The sequence below is a fragment of the Natator depressus genome, chromosome 1 (genome assembly GCF_965152275.1).
Source record: "Natator depressus isolate rNatDep1 chromosome 1, rNatDep2.hap1, whole genome shotgun sequence".
Lineage (NCBI taxonomy): Eukaryota > Metazoa > Chordata > Testudines > Cheloniidae > Natator > Natator depressus.
Window position 1 is genome coordinate 226,765,343 of NC_134234.1, and position 18,391 is coordinate 226,783,733.

Genomic DNA, 18,391 nt, shown 5'->3' on the forward strand with positions numbered 1-18,391 from the left:
CAGGTAACAAGCTGTGTAAACGTTCAGAAATCAAACAACTTTATGCGGTGGCCTCTTGAACTAATGATTAGCAGTTTGACAGAAGATCATTTTCTATAAGAAAAAGCTAGTTTGAGTAGAAAGAAATGATTCTTCATTTCATTACTTAATACAATGCACAAAGTGACAGGGACAGATTTTTCTTTATTTCCTTCATAAGGCTTTAAAATATTGATGTTACTCTTATGAGCAAATATATGGTGCTAAAAACAAATGCATATAATTGGAAAGAACTTGATAATAGATTAGCAAAAGGGTTTTTATTATTCTGAACATAGTGAAAAGTCAATTTTATTTCTACCAAAAAGGTATTCTACTTTGATTTCAAATGGTGAAAAACAAGTCTACAGTAGCCAGTATTTCACTGGGGAGGTATCTGTAAAAAACATTGATTTATAATCAGCTTGAACAAGATATATCTTTAAAGCATTTTATAATTCTTCTTAAAAAACTAATATGTGGTTCAAAATTTACATTTGCCAGATTACCCTTTTCGAAAGAAAGCTGCTCTCAGTGTTTGCGTTTCAAGCAAAATATTTCGCAGAAGAGAGGGTGAAACTGATATGATCTAAACAAAATGTATCCAGCTACATCAATTTTTTTTGGTGGGGGGAGAAGGAGAACGTTTTCTACGGCATGGAAATCGTCAAGAGAGTAGAATATAAATACAAACTCCGAGTCTCCAACCTTTGGGGGACTTTAGATAGGAGCTATATTTGTTACCTGCATTAACAGACAAGTGACAGTTTCCCTCTGTGCAACAGAGCTGCATGAATCCATAGTTTCTGAATCACTGAAGTTTGGACTTAGTTTGTAAAACAACAGCGATAAGAAAACTCTCGCCGTTTTGTTGGGATGGTCAAACAAATCGAGATCGTTTTCCTCGCTATTCTGTCTGTCTGCACTAAAGCCCTAGAATTCTGTTAAAATGTTATGGAAATCTAGTGGCTGGTAATGACCCCTAGGCAAGTGGAAAAGACAACACTAAGAGTTAGATGAGGCTGGGGAAGGCAAAAAAAAAAAAAAGTTTTCTTTTAGTCTGAGCCCAGGAAAGGTGTGGGGGGGGGAATCCCTCTTATTGGTTGTCAAGGAGATCTGCTGTTGGGTTTGCTGGACTGTCTGTCTTCAAAGCCTCCTGCCTTTACTCTGAGAGGAGCCATTTCTTTGCAATGCAGGCAGTCACTGAAACCCTCCGAGGGGGCAGAGGCTGAGTAGCCACAAGAACATTTAAGGCTCTTTAAGGACTTTCGACGTACCTGAGACTCTTGCAGCAGATGTGATGTGGGAAGCTTTCTACAGCACGAAAGGGCGGGGAGGGGGGAAGAGAAGTGTGTGTGTGGGAGGGTGTTATTTCACCAAGAAAAGTCCCCCTCCCACCAGATCTAAGTGAAAAGGGGTCAGATTAGATCCTTGAATATTGAAGGGGGGGGGACTTTCCACTGAGTGTCCCCAGTGTTTAGTATTGAAAAATGACTCGTGGCAATGAAACCAGTCACCCCCAGCCCTATCCTGTGTGCTTCTTACCTGTGGGAACGAGTACAAGGTAGCAAGGACAAGTGAGGGAATAGAGCGAAGGGGGGGGGGGGGGCGCCGAGGAATACAAATCTCTCCTAAAAGGCTCCGTGAAGAGTTTAATTCCCTCCCCTCTTCTGCCTTTCCACCTCCCCCTCCCCTCTCTCCACAGCCCGAGGAGGGATTGGCAATTCCTCCCCGTCCGTCCCGCCCACCCTCCGGGTCCCTCTGCGAATCAGCGGGATGCTGTCAGCGCGTCAGTTTCTCTGGCTCCCCTCTGCCAGTCCCAAGCGCGTCTCTTATCAAAGAAACACACCAACTGCATTGAATCATATCATTATCATGGGGACTGTTTGTTTTTCATGGCACTTTTGTTTGTTTTTCGCTCTCTTCTACACCGGCAGGTTTGCGGGAGGCAATGGGGTCCCAGGTAAGAGAGATCTTTCACCTACTCCTCTTTCTTTAGACGAGGGTTGTGGAAAGCAATTGCTGATGAAGGGACTGTATTTCTTCTCTCTCCCCTCTTATTTCTATAAAGGTGTGGGGAAGGAGGGAGGAGTAGACCTCTTTTGATTTTGCTGCTAATATTGCGAAGGGCTTTAAAAGTTGCTGTGGGGACGAGTTGTTCTCTGTGTTTGATGCTCTTATATTCAAAGAGACTTTTTGGAAGGTTTTTTTTTTTTTAAAGTTACTTCCCATAAGTGCTTGTGAAAATAGATAAGTGGTGCAAATAAATCTAGGTTCTGTGCAAGGAAAAGGTTAGGTATTGTATATTTTAAAGTTTCCCGTGTCTTTCCATTAACCTAAAGACCTGATATTACCCTCCACTTGTCTTATACCTTTTAAATAGCCCCCCCCCCCATTGAAATATTAACTTCGCTACGTTGTAAAATCTGCACAGAAATGCTGTAAACCAGTGGGGGTTTATCTGGTTTGTTGGTAAAGCTGCATACAGCTCTCGAAGTTTGATTTTTTTAAAAAAAAACTTGCGGGAGTTTTTTTTTTTAATCGCTTCTCCCAAAATGTAAGGGGATTGATGAAGCAAAATGCACGCCTCCCGTGTACAAATTATTGTAGCCCAAGAAAGACAACGTGAAATTAGTAGCAGGGGAAAAGCTCATATTTGATTTTGCCTTTTTCGTTTGACTCATTGGCATTCAAGCCTGACTCCCAGGCATCTTCTGGTTGCTGCGAAATGTCCCCCTTGGCTCAATGCAGTTTAAATTTTTGACGGCATTATAAAGAGCCCAGCTGTCACTTTTGCTGATCTTGACGGGAGATGGGTGCCAGTTTAATGAGTCAAAAATATGAACCAAGGCGTTTTAAAAAAATCTTCTCTTCTTTTTGTGCTTGACTGAATCTGTGCCTGATCTCAGCAAAATACCCTCAGCCACCCTCCCCAAGCGAATTCACGTAAATCACAGCTAGATCTGAACTGGCTCAGCAGCTAAATTAAACGAAAGGGAAAGAAAGAAGGAACCCGATTACAGCCCTGCGTTTCTCAAGGAGATACAATACTCTGCTTTCGAGTGGGGAAAAAAACTTTTTTCTTCCTATTCCTTTAAAAAAAAAATCCAGATTCCTTGTTGTTTGGCTGGTTCAGATTCTTAAAGGAAAGCGAAGGTGCATCCTGAAAGCAATTCTGTCCTTTATTCCCCCTCTTTGCAAAGTTCTCTGATGTGTGCAATATCTGATTATTCGCCTCCCTCCAAATAGCCCCTCCTGTCCCCGGTGACTTTGAAGGATCCTTGTTTCATCACTGGAGATGGCTGAGCGAGCATTTCTGAAACAATTAGCGTTAGGATTTCAATACAACTGTTTTCACTTTACTGCACCTTTTCTGAGGATCTGTTAATCTAATTGGCATGAAACAAACTGCACATGGATGTCACTGGATTCCTTCTTCCCGCCCCACCCCGACCCTACTCCCGTTACTTTATAAGCATAAATCCTAGCTTCACTTTATCGTGGTTTAACTGTTACCCAGATCATAAAATATTACTCCTGATCAGAGGGCTCCCTCTACGTGTGTGTGTGAGTGTGTCTAGCTAGGGAGCCCCAGATGTGCCTACTGCATTAAATTGTAAGGAAATCCATTTGAAGTGTATTCCCACTAAGGGGGATTTTCCTTATTGACATTAAGACAGCAATCAATAGCCCATGGCCACTTTCTTCCGTTAGCGCTGAGGCTTTGGAGGGCCCATCTCCCACAGAAACTGACATTCTTCCAAAGGGTCAGTCATTTCCCTCCCCCTTGGCAACTTCATTGCCTCTTCTCTGACAGTCACTTCATGCATTCAACTACAGTAGATGGAGAAGGAGGAAGTGTGTGTAGTTGTCACTGGATTTTAAATTTTCCCATGTACACCCGCAGAACGTCAAGGAAAAGGGTTAGCTTGTCTTTATATGTTCACTTCATTAACATTCCCTTCTTCTCAACTCATTCACCCCCTCCCCCTTTAAAAAATCTAAGGAGAAAACTAGTGATCATCATTGGGGGGGGTACTTTTTAAAAAAAAAACAATCTTGTATCCTTGTTTTAAAAGTCTACACATCATTAAAGACTCTGAAAGGAGAACGTTCAGAGAAGTTGAACATGCAGTTTCTTTTAAATGAGTTTTGGGGTATGTATACATTTACTGCAGGTTACTCTTCTCCCCACAAATTTCTGGAGTTCCCTATGCTCTCCCATTCATTGTTGGGTGTGTTTTTGTTTTTTGTTTTGGGGGTTTTTTTTGGCCCCTTAATAAAAAGGATTAATGTAGTTTGACTCTTCAAATATTTTTCTTATTGCCCTGCTAAGGTAGTTTGTTTAAACTGGTATCTGTCTTTCTAAATTAAAAGAGATGTTTTCTGGCAATATCCAAATTTCCTTTTCCCGGTCACTTAAATCATCTCTTATTTTGATTAGACAGACTAATAGAGTTGGTTGAAATTAGTGTGTACATTTTTCCAGTGTAAATCTACACTACAGACTGTGTAGATACAAAACTTCTAACTTCTGATTTGATTCCTAATGCATGTGAAGGATTTTTGAGCCTTTAAACTTTGTGGAGGAATAAAACTAGCTTTAGAGAATTAAAGGTTGGGATATTTTTAAACAAGTAAAAAAGAACAACGGCAGCAACAATAACCAAATAAAATAATCCCCTCTGTTCATAGTGAGACTCAGAAGTCAGTCGACTAAACAGCTTCTTCAGTTGGAGTGCCCATGTAAAGGGGTTTCTGATCTCTCACTGTTGAGATCTCTTCTTATATCTCTCATGTGTTCATTCTGTGATTACAGATGCTGATGAATGTGCCGAAGGGACAGACGATTGCCACATTGATGCAATATGTCAAAATACACCTAAATCCTACAAATGCATCTGTAAACCAGGTTATAAAGGAGAAGGGAAACAATGTGAAGGTAAGGATAGCTCCTCTTTCTTTTCTCCCCCCCCCCCTTTCTTATTTGTTTGCTCTGTAAATAGCTGAATTCCTCAAACGATTAATGTAGATTTACAGCTGCTTAACCTCAAATCTTGGTGTTTATTGGCAAGCATCCCCTGCTGCTTCTGCTAATTGTTCTGCTTCAACAACATAGTGTCCTACAGTCCGCTTTAAAAAATAAAACCAGGGAGAATCGTCTTCTATTAAAGCCAATCCGGTTTTAAACAAAAATGTTCCAAGAAGCGCACGGGGGTGTTTAGTTTTCAGTGTTTAAAAAGGTCCTATTCAAATCACGTGATCATAACCCTGGTGGAGAGGGATCTGAGCCTGGAACACTCCAAACAGTTTTGGCTGGTACTAAGCAGTGACCCTGAACTGCAGAGTGTGGTTACGGGGGAGAGGGGGGGAATAGATCTCTAGCCCTTCCTTTCTAATTTTCATATCACACAAATCAGTGATGGGAGAGACAGTTTATGAGCTAGTTGTTATTTCTCTTTAAAATTCCCCACAGTTAAAGACAGGTAGTAACATAAGATGCTGTACTGAACCATTGGCCCATGTACTCCAGTGTCTCACTGCTGGCAGTGACCAGTACCAGATGTTTTAGAGGAAGATGCAGAAAACTGTAGGCAGTCATGGGCTAACCTGTTTCTCCAACCTCCCCATGAAGGTTTCCCCCCAAACCCTAATAGTTAGACATTGGCATAAACCTTGAAGAGTCCAGGTTTATATATCTTCCAAAGCCCCTTTTTACATATGTGCTATTATAGCTCTGCATGATCTTGTTATCCATGTAGGTATCCAAGGCTTTTTATTTCATGCTCATAAGCTTTTTGGGCTCAATGATATCTTGGGATAATGAGTTCCACAGCACATTGTGTATCATATGACAAAAATATTTTCTCTTGTTGGTTTTGAATTTGCTACCTTTCATTTTCATTGAGTGTCCTCTTCTTCTTGTGTAAGTGACAAGTTCTCTCTCTCCCTTTGAATTACGATGATTACAGTCTGGGTAGGAAACCCAGTTGTCCAGCTCATCCTACATTTGATTTACTGATGTTATCAAGAGACTATAAACTTTCCTGAGTTTCTGGAACCTCACCAAGAGCCTGATCCAGCCCCCACTGAAGTCAGTGGAAGTTCTGCCCTTGATTTCCATAGGACAAGGACTGTAACTGCAAAAAAACAAAAGCTTTGAGGGGCTCTTGAAGTGATGTGTGTATAAAGTGATTGCGTGTATCTCTGGGTCTATGGAACACCTTCCCTACTTGATCTGAACAAAGCTATAGAATTAACCATTTTTAAAGCCCATTTTTTATTTCAAGGAGCCTTTGGCATGCCATTGGGTTTATTGTATTTATACTGACTTTAATGGTGGCTTTACTTTAGTCTTTAAGTCAATCCATTCTAAGTGTGTAGGGTATTTTGATAGGCATTATATAAATTAATATTTCAAATGTTATACATTCCGTCTTGTCTTTTGTACTTCACCAGAGAGATCATTCTTTTGTTAGCAAGAATGAATATTATAGTCACTGCAGGATGCAGGGGGTTTCTTTTGTTTTTTTCACTTGTAGATGCTTAGCAGTGTTATAAATTCCCTTCCAAATCTGTATGTTTTTCTGGAGCAGTCTGCAACTTTTTCAAATTGTTTAGTGCAGTATACTATTATACTGTTACACTATTAAAAAGATTAAAGACCTGAAAATGACTTTGCTGAAGTCCACAAAAATTTGAAACCACATATTATTCTCACTGGACTTCCAAAATGTTTGTTCAAGCGCCCTCATAAAGCATTTTTGTGGTTGTCATATTTTTCTGTCTTGGGTTTAAATTGACCGAAATAAATTCCTACTGTCCACCTCTTGGTGCTGTAGTGTCTCTGAACTGCTGTTTGTTGGAAGCCAGAGTTTTTTTTCTTGCAAACAGATCGAGAGACTCATTCATTAATAAAGTTCCACAGGACCCTGATAAGGTGGGTGAACATCATTATGCTTTTTTTATAGATAAGTATACTTAGGTAGAGGGAGGTTAAGATAAGGTCACACAGCAACTCAGTGGCAGAGCTAAGATCCACCTCCCAGTCTGCTACTCAGCAAGAATAAATTAATTTTGCATCTTCAGGTCAAACTTACAAAAACCACAGAGAAAAATAGAGCAACAGCATTGATTGTTATGTAATACATTACTACAAGACAAATACTGCCAGTAGCCAAACTCCTGAAAGCTATTTTGTAAGATACATGCTGTTATGTCTGTGATAACAAAGATAATTCTCCCAGTGAAATATGACAAATAATAATATCTACAGTGTCAAAGCCAGAACTGGAACAATTAATTATTCTGTCTCTTTATATCAGAGTTCTTCCAAATGGTTTTTGATCTACTGAAATTTATTACCTATGAAAACAAGAGGTCATTTTGAAAGATAACGTTGTCTCACTAAGTGTCTGTTACATATGCCAGTGAGAACCATCATATATGTTGCTTAACTTCCTTTAAAAAAAAACAAACCCAAAACACAAGGCAACCCTCTGATAGTGAAGTTGCTTTCTCCATTGAACCAAATTTTACACAATAAGCTGGGGTTCCCCATAACCGGAACTGCAGCTCACATGCTGTAATAAACTGAAACAAATCAAGATTTATAAACCATAAATAGAATTCACTAAAATTGTTGAATATACTGTAAATGGGTTCCACTGTACATGGTAACATTTTTTCCTAGGGCCTGCCTTAGATTTTTTCTTTTTTTTGAGTCAATGGAAATGACATTTTTGGGGACAGGGGAGGTATTGAAAACATACTTGATTTATGTATTTATACAATTGGTCTGACACCCACATTGTCTACACAAAAAACACAAACTCACAAATCTGGCCATGACATTTGTTTACTTTTTAAAATCTAGTCAGTCATTTTAAAATAAAAAGGTAGGATCTTAATGTTAGTACTTGTCTCTTCTGCTGTAGGAAAAGTGGAGCCCAGTTTCTTGTGCTGGAATCTGTGCTTATGTTGCTACTCTATAAACAAAAGGGTTGGAAGACATTTACAGGTGCAGAAACACTCTCTTGAGAACCTGAAGTGACCTTTTAGCAATTAGACTGAAACAGTAACTTTTCCTGCTGATCCTTAATTTCTCTGGGTAGGGATCTCTTGTCTGCAGAGAGCTCCTCTAAACTTTGATTTTCCATGAACCTCAGTTGGACTGGGCTTCTCTGACTGTCCAAGTTTTCCCAATAAAGGGGAAAGGTCCCCCAATCCCTCTATGTCTCTCACCCTCTTTTGTTCTCCCTAGTTCGGCATTTTCTGCTCCCACCCAGGCTCCTGCTGCTCTACTAGATATGAAGACAGGAGCCACAAAGAGCAGTTCCTATGCCCTGGTCCAGCCTGCAATTTTGCATCCCCTTTGAACAAACTACCCAGGTTAAGGTGTTTAAAATATACTTCTAGGGTCCAAATATTAAATTATATGTTAATACTCACAAGTACCTGAACTATGGCCTTATTCTTCTATGGTCCGAAGCCACTCCCTTTCTTTATAGAAATGTGACTTTCAACATTTTAAAATGGCATTAAACATATATCCTCTGTTTGTGTGTGTGAGTGATAAATATAAAGGGAAGGGTAACAACCTTTATGTATGCAGTAAAATAAAATCCCTCTTGGCCAGAGGTACAGAATCCCCTTACCTGTAAGGGGTTAATCAGTTCAATTAACCTAGTTGGCACCTGACCAGAAGGACCAATGGGGAAGATACTTTCAAATCTGGGGCAGGAGGGGAAAGGCTTTGTTTTGTGCTCTGTGTGTGTTCTCTCCAAGACAAAGAGAGAGACCAAGCAAATAATCCAGCTCCTACTGAAATGATACATCTAATATTCCAGAAATACTAAGTAATAGCAGGGAATGCGTTAGATTATCTTTTGTTTTAGCCTGTGAATTTTCTCTGTGCTAAGAGGGAGATTTGTCCCTGTTTTTTGTAACTTTGAAGTTTTGCCTAGGGGGGAATCCTCTATGTTTTAAGTGTTATTACCCTGTAAAATTACCTTCCATCCTGATTTTACAGAGGTGATGCTTTTACTTTTTTTCCCTTATAATAAAGTTCTGTTTTTTAAGAATCTGATTTGGTTTTAGTGTCCTAAAAACCCAAGGCCTGGTCTGTGCTCACCTTGTTTACCTATCTGGTTGGTAGATTATTCTCAAGCTTCCCCAGGAAAGGGGCTGAAGGGGCTTGGGGGAATATTTTTGGGAAACAGGAGCTCCAAGTGGTCCTTTTCCTGAATCTTTGTCTAACTCACTTGGTGGTGGCAGCAGTACTCATCCAAGGACAAGGAAGGATTTGTGCCTTGGGGAAGTTTTTAACCTAAGATGGTAGAAATAAGCTTAGGGGGTCTTTCATGTGGGTCCCCACATCTTAACCCTAGAGTTCAGAGTGGGGAGGGAACCCTGACATGGTGGTGGCACGGTGGGATAATTTTGAACATGAAGCACAGACCTTAGGATTTTAAAAAGAAAATATTTTTTCTTTTGATTGTTTGAAGTCAGGGAGGATTTTTTTTAAAAGGACACTTTTTTTGTTTGTCTGTTTCTTCTCTGCCTCAGGGCAGAGTAGTTAAGCTACAGCAAGGGAATTCATAAGCTAGGTGTTTTTTTTTTCTTTCTAGCTCTCGGGTTAGGCTAGGCTAAGCAGAGGGAGGCTAGGATGATGGAAAGTGATGTCCAAAAGAAACTAGATTTAGCCAAATTGGAAGCTGAAGAAAGAAAGAAGGAACATGAAAGACAACTGGAATTAAAACAGATGGAGATTGATGCACAAGTGGCCAGCGAAAAAGCTGCTAGGGAGGAGAAGGAAAAAGAGAGGCAGCATGCTCAGGAAGAGAGGGAAAGAGAGAGAGGAAGCATGAACTGGAGGTGAGAAAGTTAAAAGGACAAAACCCTTCAGCAGTTGGCACCACCTCCCCAAAAATCCACAAATGGGAATGACTATGTCCACAGTATGATGAATCCAGTGATATTGCTGAATATTTCATCACCTTTGAGAGACTGTGCACCTTCTATGCAATTCCTGAAGATCACAAGATGACCACATTGGTAGAAAAATTGACTGGAAGAGCTCTGGACATATTCAACAAGACGCCTATTGAGGATGCTTCTGACTATGGTAAATTCAAGGATTTGGTTCTGAAGCAATTTCAAATTACACCTGAAACTTACAGAGTGAAATTTAGAGCCCTTAAGAGAGGGGCTGGACTAAGTAATGTGGCTTATGTAAACCAGATGAAGGATCTGTTAGATAAATGGGTCAAAGAAAGGGGTGTAACTAGCTCTGAAGGAATGTGTGATTTGGTTGTCCAGGAGCAGTTCCTGACTATGACCAATGATGATGTAAAACAGTGTTTGTGGGATAAGAAAATGGACTCATCAGAAAGTCTTGCTTCTTATGCTGATCAGTACGAGTAGTCCCAGAATTTCAGAGAGGTGGGGCAAATTGGAACAAAACGGGTGGAGGTAGCAGAGAGGAACAACCCTGGTCGCAGTTTGGATGGATACCAGAAGGGACACCCCGAGACCACACCCTACCACCGGGGGCAGCCCAAGGCCCCAACTACATCCCAAGGAAAATCCCAGACACCTTATCGTCCCACCACACCATTCTCCAGCAACACACCTCGCCCCAGTGACCAGTCAGCTGGGCGATGTTTTAAATGTAATGACCTGGGGTATGTAAAGGCCAACTGCCCCAAGAACCCCAACAGATTGCAGTTCATTGCACCGGGGTCACACCAAAGGTCCTCAGGTCCAGATGCCTCCCAGATATCCTCAGAGTGAAGCAAAACTTTGAGTGTGGGCGAGAAGAAGTTTATCGTGTGGAGGGACACTGGAGCACAAGCGTCAGCTATCCACCAATCTCTAGTGGACCTCAAATTCATCAACCCAGAGGCCCAAGTGACTATTCAACCCTTCAAGTCAAACTCTTTTGACTTTCCTACAGCCAAGTTGCCTGTCCACTGGTCAGGAATGTGGACTTTTGCAGTCTATGACAATTATCCCATTCCCATGCTGCTGGAGGAAGACTTGGCCAACCATGTGAAGCTAGCCAAGCGGGTGGGAATGGTCACCCACAGCCAGGCTAAGCAAGCCTTCACACATAGCTCTGTTCCTGAGCCTTCTACAAGGGTCCAGTCTGTGTTACCAGAGACCCAGACTGAGGTGGTGGAATTGGACCCCATGCCAACGTCTGCAACAGCAGTAGTGGATCCAGTTGCAGAGACCCAGCCAGATCCAGTCCCAGAACTGGAACTGGTGGAGCAACCAGCACCAGAACCATTGCCAGCACTGAATCCAGAGCTTGCAACCCCGTCGGCAACTCCAACATCAGAGGGCACCCCCAAGTTTGCACTGACAGCAGCAGCTAAACCTGTGCAAGAGGTTCAACCGGAGCCTGAAACACAACATAGTGCACCAGCGGAGAGCGGTTCACAGTCAACAGAAACACCCGCATCACCTGCATCGCTTCCAGAGGGACCAAGCCCAAGTCCACAATCCAGTGAGGAACTGATGTCTCCAGCATCAAGGGAACAGTTCCAGGCCGAGCAGGAAGCAGATGAAAGCCTCCAGGGAGCTTGGATGGCAGCACGGGACAACCCAACACCACTCAGCTCTTCTAATCGACCCGGTTTGTTGTAGAAAGAGGACTTTTATACAAGGAAATTCTTTTGGGTGGGCACCAGGAAGACTGGCATCCTCAAAGACAGTTGGTTATTCCAACTAAGTACTGGGTCAAGCTCTTGAGCTTAGCCCACGATCATCCTAGTGGCCTGCTGCGGTGAACAGGACCAAAGACTGTTCGGGGAAGTCCTTCCACTGGGAGGGAATGGGCAAGGACATTTCTACCTATGTCCGGTATTGTGAGGTATGCCCAAGAGTGGGAAAACCCCAAGACCAGGTCAAAGCCCCTCTCCAGCCACTCCCCATCATTGAGGTTCCATTTCAGCGAGTAGCTGTGGATATTCTGGGTCCTTTTCCGAAAAAGACACCCAGAGGAAAGCAGTACATACTGACTTTCGTGGATTTTGCCATGTGATGGCTGGAAGCAGTAACTCTAAGCACACCAGGGCTAAAAGTGTGTGCCAGGCATTAACAGACATTTTTGCCAGGGTAGGTTGGCCCTCTGACATCCTTACAGATTCGGGAACTAATTTCCTGGCAGGAACCATGAAAAGCCTTTGGGAAGCTCATGGGGTGAACCACTTGGTTGCCACCCCTTACCACCATCAAACAAATGGCCTGGTGGAGAAGGTTAATGGGACTTTGGGGGCCATGATACGTAAATTCATAAATGAGCACTCCAATGATTGGGACCTAGTGTTGCAGCAGTTGGTCTTTGCCTACAGAGCTGTACCACATCCCAGTTTAGGGTTTTCACCATTTGAACTTCTGTGTGGCCACGAGTTTAAGGAGCCATTACAGTTGGTGAAGCAGCAATGGGAGAGGTTGATGCATTCTCCAGGAACTAACATTCTGGACTTTGTAAACAACCTACAAAACACCCTCCGAGACTCTTTAGCCCTTGCTAGAGAAAACCTAACAGAGGCTCAGGAAGAGCAAAAGGCCTGATATGATAAACATGCCAGAGAGCATTCCTTCAAAGTAGGGGACCAGGTCATGATCTTGAAGGCGCCCCAGGCCCATAAGATGAAAGCATCGTGGGAAGGGCCATTTACGGTCCAAGAGCGCCTGGGAGCAGTTAACTGTCTCATAGCATCCCCCACTTCAACCCTAAAGCCTAAAGTGTACCATGTTAATTCTCTGAAGCCCTTTTATTCCAGCGAATGAAAGGTTTGTCAGTTTACAGCCCAGGGAGGAAATGATGCTGAGTGGCCTGAAGGTGTCTACTATGAAGGAAACAGTGACGGTGGCGTGGAAGAGGTGAACCTCTCAATGACCCTCAGACGTATGCAGCGACAGCAGATCAAGGAGCTGTGCGCTAGCTTCACGCTGATGTTCTCAGCCACCCCAGGGTGGACCAAAAGGGCATACCACTCCATGACATAGGTAATGCTCGCCCAATTAGAGCCCAACCTTACTGGGTGTCTCCTCAAGCCAAAACTGCTATAGAACGGGAGAGCCAGGACATGCTACAGATAGGTGTAATACGCCCCTTTAACAGTGCATGGGCATCTCCAGTGGTTATAGTTCCCAAACCGGATGGGGAGATACGCTTTTGTGTGGACTACCATAAGCTAAATGCTTTAACTCTCCCAGACAACTATCCAATGCCACGCACAGATGAGCTATTGGAGAAACTGGGACGTGCCCAGTTCATCTCTACCTTAGACTTAACCAAGGGGTACTGGCAAGTACCGCTGGATGAATCCGCCAAGGAAAGGTCAGCCTTCATCACCCATGATGTATGAATTTAATGTGCTCCCTTTTGGGCTGCGAAATGCACCCGCCACTTTCCAAAAACTTGTAGATAGTCTCCTAGCAAGATTGGGAGAATCTACAGTCACCTACCTTGATGATGTGGCCATCTTTTCTGATTCATGGGCAGAACACCTGGAGCATCTACAAAAAGTCTTTGAGTGCATAAGGGAGGCATGACTAACTGTTAAGCCTAAGAAGTGTCAATTAGGCCTAAACAGAGTGACTTATCTTGGACACCAGGTGGGTCAAGGAACTATCAATCTCCTACAGGCCAAAGTAAATGCTAATCAAAAGTGGCCTGTTCCAAAGTCAAAGAAACAGGTCCAATCCTTCTTAGGCTTGGCCGGATATTACAGGTGATTTGTACCGCACTACAGCCAAATCGCCGCTCCACTGACAGACCTAACCAAAAAGAAACAGCCAAATGCAGTTCAGTGTACTGAAGAGTGTCAGAAGGCCTTTAACCAGCTTAAAGCGACACTCATGTCTGACCCTGTGCTTAGGGCCCCAGACTTTGACAAACCTTTCCTAGTAAGCACAGATGCATCCGAGTGTGGTGTGGGAGCAGTTTTAATGCAGGTAGGACTGGATCAAGAATTCCATCCTTTCATGTTTCTCAGCAAAAAATTGTCTGAGAGGGAAAGCCACTGGTCAATCACCGAAAAGGAATGTTACTCCATTGTGTACGCTCTGGGAAAGCTACACCGATACGTTTGGGGACAGCGTTTCCACCTGCAAACCAACCATGCTGTGCTACAGTGGCTTCATACCACCAAGGGAAATAACAAAAAACTCTGAATAGTCAGTCAGCTGCTGTTGTACCTGATTGGTTGTTGGACAGACCTGAGTGTGATTTATTATACACTACAATGTACTTGTAGTCCTCCTTTCTAATGTATAAATGTCAGTGCAGATGAGCTAGCAGAGGATAGTGGTGGTAATATTCTGCAAGGGGGGGCTTTTTCTGAATTTTTCCCCATTAAATAACTGACACATTGCTAATATATTCTAGTTCTTCATTTGTGGCTAATAGAATAGCTCTTGTGCTGAATGAAATTTTATTTATCATGTCACAGTAGAAACCTTGAGGCCCCAACCAACATTGGAACTCCATTGTACTAGGCATTGTACAAACAGGTGCATGAGACAGTTCCTGCCTCAAAGAGCACACACATTCATTCCCAAGATGGACCTTAATCTCACGCAAAAGTTTATAGAGTTCTGGTAGCACATCATGGATGTTTTGTTTTTGTTTTGTTTTTTTTTTTTGGGGGGGGGGGGGAAGGAGGTTTGAATTCTTCCTCAATCTTAAATCAGACTCATTCTTGTATCAAGAGTCTCACAGCTGGAGTCGGCTGCCATTTGTGTCCAATAAGTGCTTGCTTTCTGCCTTTCCATTCAGTTACTCATCTCAGTGAGGATTTCGTGTTCTGTAGGGTTTCTTGCTCTGTGTTACTTTGAGCACCTCTTGGCTGAAAGAAGGGTGTCGGGGAGGGGATCATCTCCCATTGCTATCTGGATGTATCTGGAATAAGGATCTGGTATACTTTCTCCTTAAGATGGGATTGTCTACTGGTCATCCATGGCCATTGTACTAACCCCAAGTATAGGCTATCCATATATAGGGAAAGAACCTGCATCAATGTTGAGTTTTCCCAGGCTTATGATGAAATTGAAATCTTTTAATCTGATACCCATCAGTAGCGTGAGGCATTTAGCTTTGTCATGGTCATTGCCTTTCAATATAGGCAGAAAAGTGTGGAGCACAATACAGAGCCTAAACCGTTCAGTAAGAATCTGCTTCAAAGCAGGGAATTCTGATTTCCTGGAATGCACGTGGCAGTACAATTCCTACCTGGATCAATGTTTGTGACCCAAAGGCTATTATGTGCAATTTATGCTCATACTGCTGATACAATAAAATCCCTAGCCCTTTAGCTAACACAATGATTAAAATGAATGTTTGGCTGAATTCTGACTGGATCACAAATGGGGTAGAAAAACTGTTCATCTGCATTTCCAATGCCTCCTGGTGGCTTTCTGGGCAGGAAGCATTCCTCTGTTCATTAGGTCCTTTTAAAAATGGTTCCAGTAAGGATTTAGCAACTGGAGAAGTACCTAATGAACCCTTAATAGTATCTCAGGAAATCTGTTAGCTTTTTGTATCTCATGGAATATTTCTGATCTCTTGTGTTCAGACTTTGAATGGTAGTGGCCATATCTCAAGTGTCAGCTCCATACCCTTCTCTTGAAATTAACCTTCCCAGCTACCAGATTTATCTTTTTTTGAGGTGGTCATGCTGACCATTTTTAATTTTACCCCCTAGTCTTGCAATCTCTCAAGCACTTTTTAAAAATATTTTCCATGTACTGCTTAAAACCCTTGCTCTACATCAGGATGCCATCTAAAAATAGGTCTGTTTATCATCCATACAGTACTAGACAGCCGCTGCTGCACTGGTCAATCCAATGGCAATCCAGAGATCCACTCAGAGTTCTCATTTCCCAATTCCTGTTTTGATACCTCATTCTGTATAGTGTGCTTCACTGCCACAGAAGGAAGGGTCATTGCAATGACTTCTGGGACCCCCTTGAATAGAGTGATGATGCCGTCTTTTCCCAGGACCTCAAGGTTGTTCCATCAATCCAGTCTCAGCAGATCCTTGGTACTGGACCATCTTTACCAATGACATCACCTGATGTGGTAACACGGCTGCTGTTCTCTAGTTTCTGAAACATTAGGCATTCTTTCTTGCCTGTTTATGCTTTGTGTTTTCTGGCTGCCTTGGGATTGCTCTGGCTGGCTGCTTCAATCTGCTGAAAAGGCTCTGCCCCACAGAATCCCCTTTGGTTGTTGATCCATCTCATTACAATAGATAAGGCTCATATCCTCAAGCAAGGTTCATCCTCTGGGACCTTCCAAATATTGCCTCATTTCAGCCTCAGTATTATCACTGCATAGCCTTGTCGTTATTGCCTGTAAACATTTGCTGTAGGTCATACTTGGCTTGGTCAGATACAGACATAATATGCTGCTGCAGCAGCTCCTTCCAGCAAATTAAACAATCCAGAAGGCTTTCTCTGGGTTGCTGAACAGCTCTGGTCAAATGTTATTAAAAATTGTCTCCATCCTTTTTCTACGTACTGTGCCTTGAAAATCTGCTGCAGATAAGACTGAGCATGTATTTTCCCTGTAGGTATGCAGTTGCAGTCCTAAATTTATAGCCTTTATTATGGCTTTCGTAGTCTCTCTACCCTTTCATAATCTGGTCTCAGTTTGGTGTTTGAAGCTATAACCACTGATCTGACCCTTTCTGATCTGGTTGTACCATAATCTTGAGCGCCTTAGGGAACAGTAGGGTACTGAAGTTGCTGTACTTGTAGCTTTACAGTTACAGGTCTTCTGATACGTGACTGTATACCACTTCTTTTAGAATTGCCAAATAAGTCATTAAGAGCGTGTGTCTAATTTTGGCATCACCCTAGAATTGTGGCTCTCTTGCCAGACTGGATCCCCTATATCAGAGATAACTGTTGTCTATTTTGGTCAAATAGATTTGCAGTGGGTCAGTTGAGTACAGAAGAAGGGATATTCCATCATTTCCCAACTTCATGGTGCTTTTTCCTCCAAGTATTAAATTCTCCCATCATTCCTCGCATTGAGTAGTGCCTTATTCTATGAGCAGCTCCACTGATTTCAATGACAGCTACTTCCAAAGTACTACTCAATATTAGTAAGTGTGTGAGAATGTAGCCCTGAGTGATCAGCTGCCCATCTGATCTGAGCACAATAATTCTGGTTTTTTCTACCTTGCACCGACTTCAACAAGTGTCTACTTCCCAGATTTTCCATGGGATGGATCTCATGGGAATTTCATGAGATTACTGGAGGTTGGAAGGAACATACAAGCATCCGATGAAGTGAGCTGTAGCTCACGAAAGCTTATGCTCAAATAATTTTTTTTAGTCTCTAAGGTGCCACAAGTACTCCTTTTCTTTAAGCACAGAAATGCTCTTTTGAGAACCTTAATGGAACTTCATTGCAGTTCAACTGAAACAGCTACTTATGGTAACTTTTCTCCTGCTGCTCCTTTAATTCTTTGAGCAGGGCTTTCCTTCCTATGCAGGGTTCATCTGAACCTTCAATTTACTCTTCTGGATTGAGCTATCCTGACTGTTCCACAGTATATACAATAGAAGGGGTGTGCCTCACTTCTATTTATTTTCAGGTCCTCTTTCCAGCCCGCAACCCATACTTCCTACATGTCAGAGCACCACCGTGGTCTGCCAGATGGGAGCTACCATGAATAGCTCCCCCATTACCCTTTTGGAACTCTCCCCTTTTTACTTTGAACAAAGTATTTTCTCCTAATATTTTTTTCAAAACTATTCTTCTTGAATATGAATTTTGTCATACTCTACTATACTCTAAACAAATACCAGGATTGGGAATGTGCCTCATTTATCGACAGCTCTACACCTATTTGTCAACATGGAAAATATTTTTCCAAGGACACTTCTGTAAATAGCTGTTAAGCTCCCCATCTGCCAGATAGTTGTCTGTATACACTAGAAACTTATTCACATATAAATACAGATAACTGGTCACTGCCTCCAATTACTGAGCCAGCTAGGATGATGTAAAATAAGTATTCAAAAGAAAGCTATCCCTTTCCCCAAATGTACAAAGATGCAGTGTGAGATGTCTGCAGGGAGACTAAGGCATCTCTTTCCTCGTTCCTACCCGAAAAAAAAAGGAGTGTTTGCTGGTGGGGGAGCAGATTCTCTTTTATCTGGCTCCATGTTTCCTCCGTGCATGGGAGGCTGCTACTGCCACTCTTCAGGGTGAGTGGGAGGCCAGGTCCCTTCTTTCCCTGCTCCCCAGATGGCCTTCTCTTTTCCCACCTGCTGTTAGGGGATTGATGCTATTGAGTGGGTGTGTGCGCATGCTTCCAGGGTCTGATCCTTTCTTGTGCCAGCC

General features: G+C 42.5%; 1 protein-coding gene across 4 annotated transcripts in view; it reads left to right on the forward strand.

The window, feature by feature from the left end:
• The first annotated feature begins 1,794 nt into the window (after positions 1–1,794).
• SCUBE1 (signal peptide, CUB domain and EGF like domain containing 1) overlaps positions 1,795–18,391 on the forward strand; it is a 295,284-nt gene continuing 278,687 nt past the window's right edge. For 2 of the 4 annotated variants that reach the window (XM_074936801.1, XM_074936811.1), the window contains exons 1-2: positions 1,812–1,981; positions 4,838–4,960. In XM_074936801.1, coding sequence (XP_074792902.1) covers positions 1,894–1,981; positions 4,838–4,960 — 211 coding nt within the window. In that variant the 5' untranslated portion in view covers positions 1,812–1,893. Of the gene's footprint in view, positions 1,982–4,837; positions 4,961–18,391 lie in introns of all 4 variants that reach the window. The other 2 variants (XM_074936783.1, XM_074936793.1) reach the window with 2 other exon arrangements.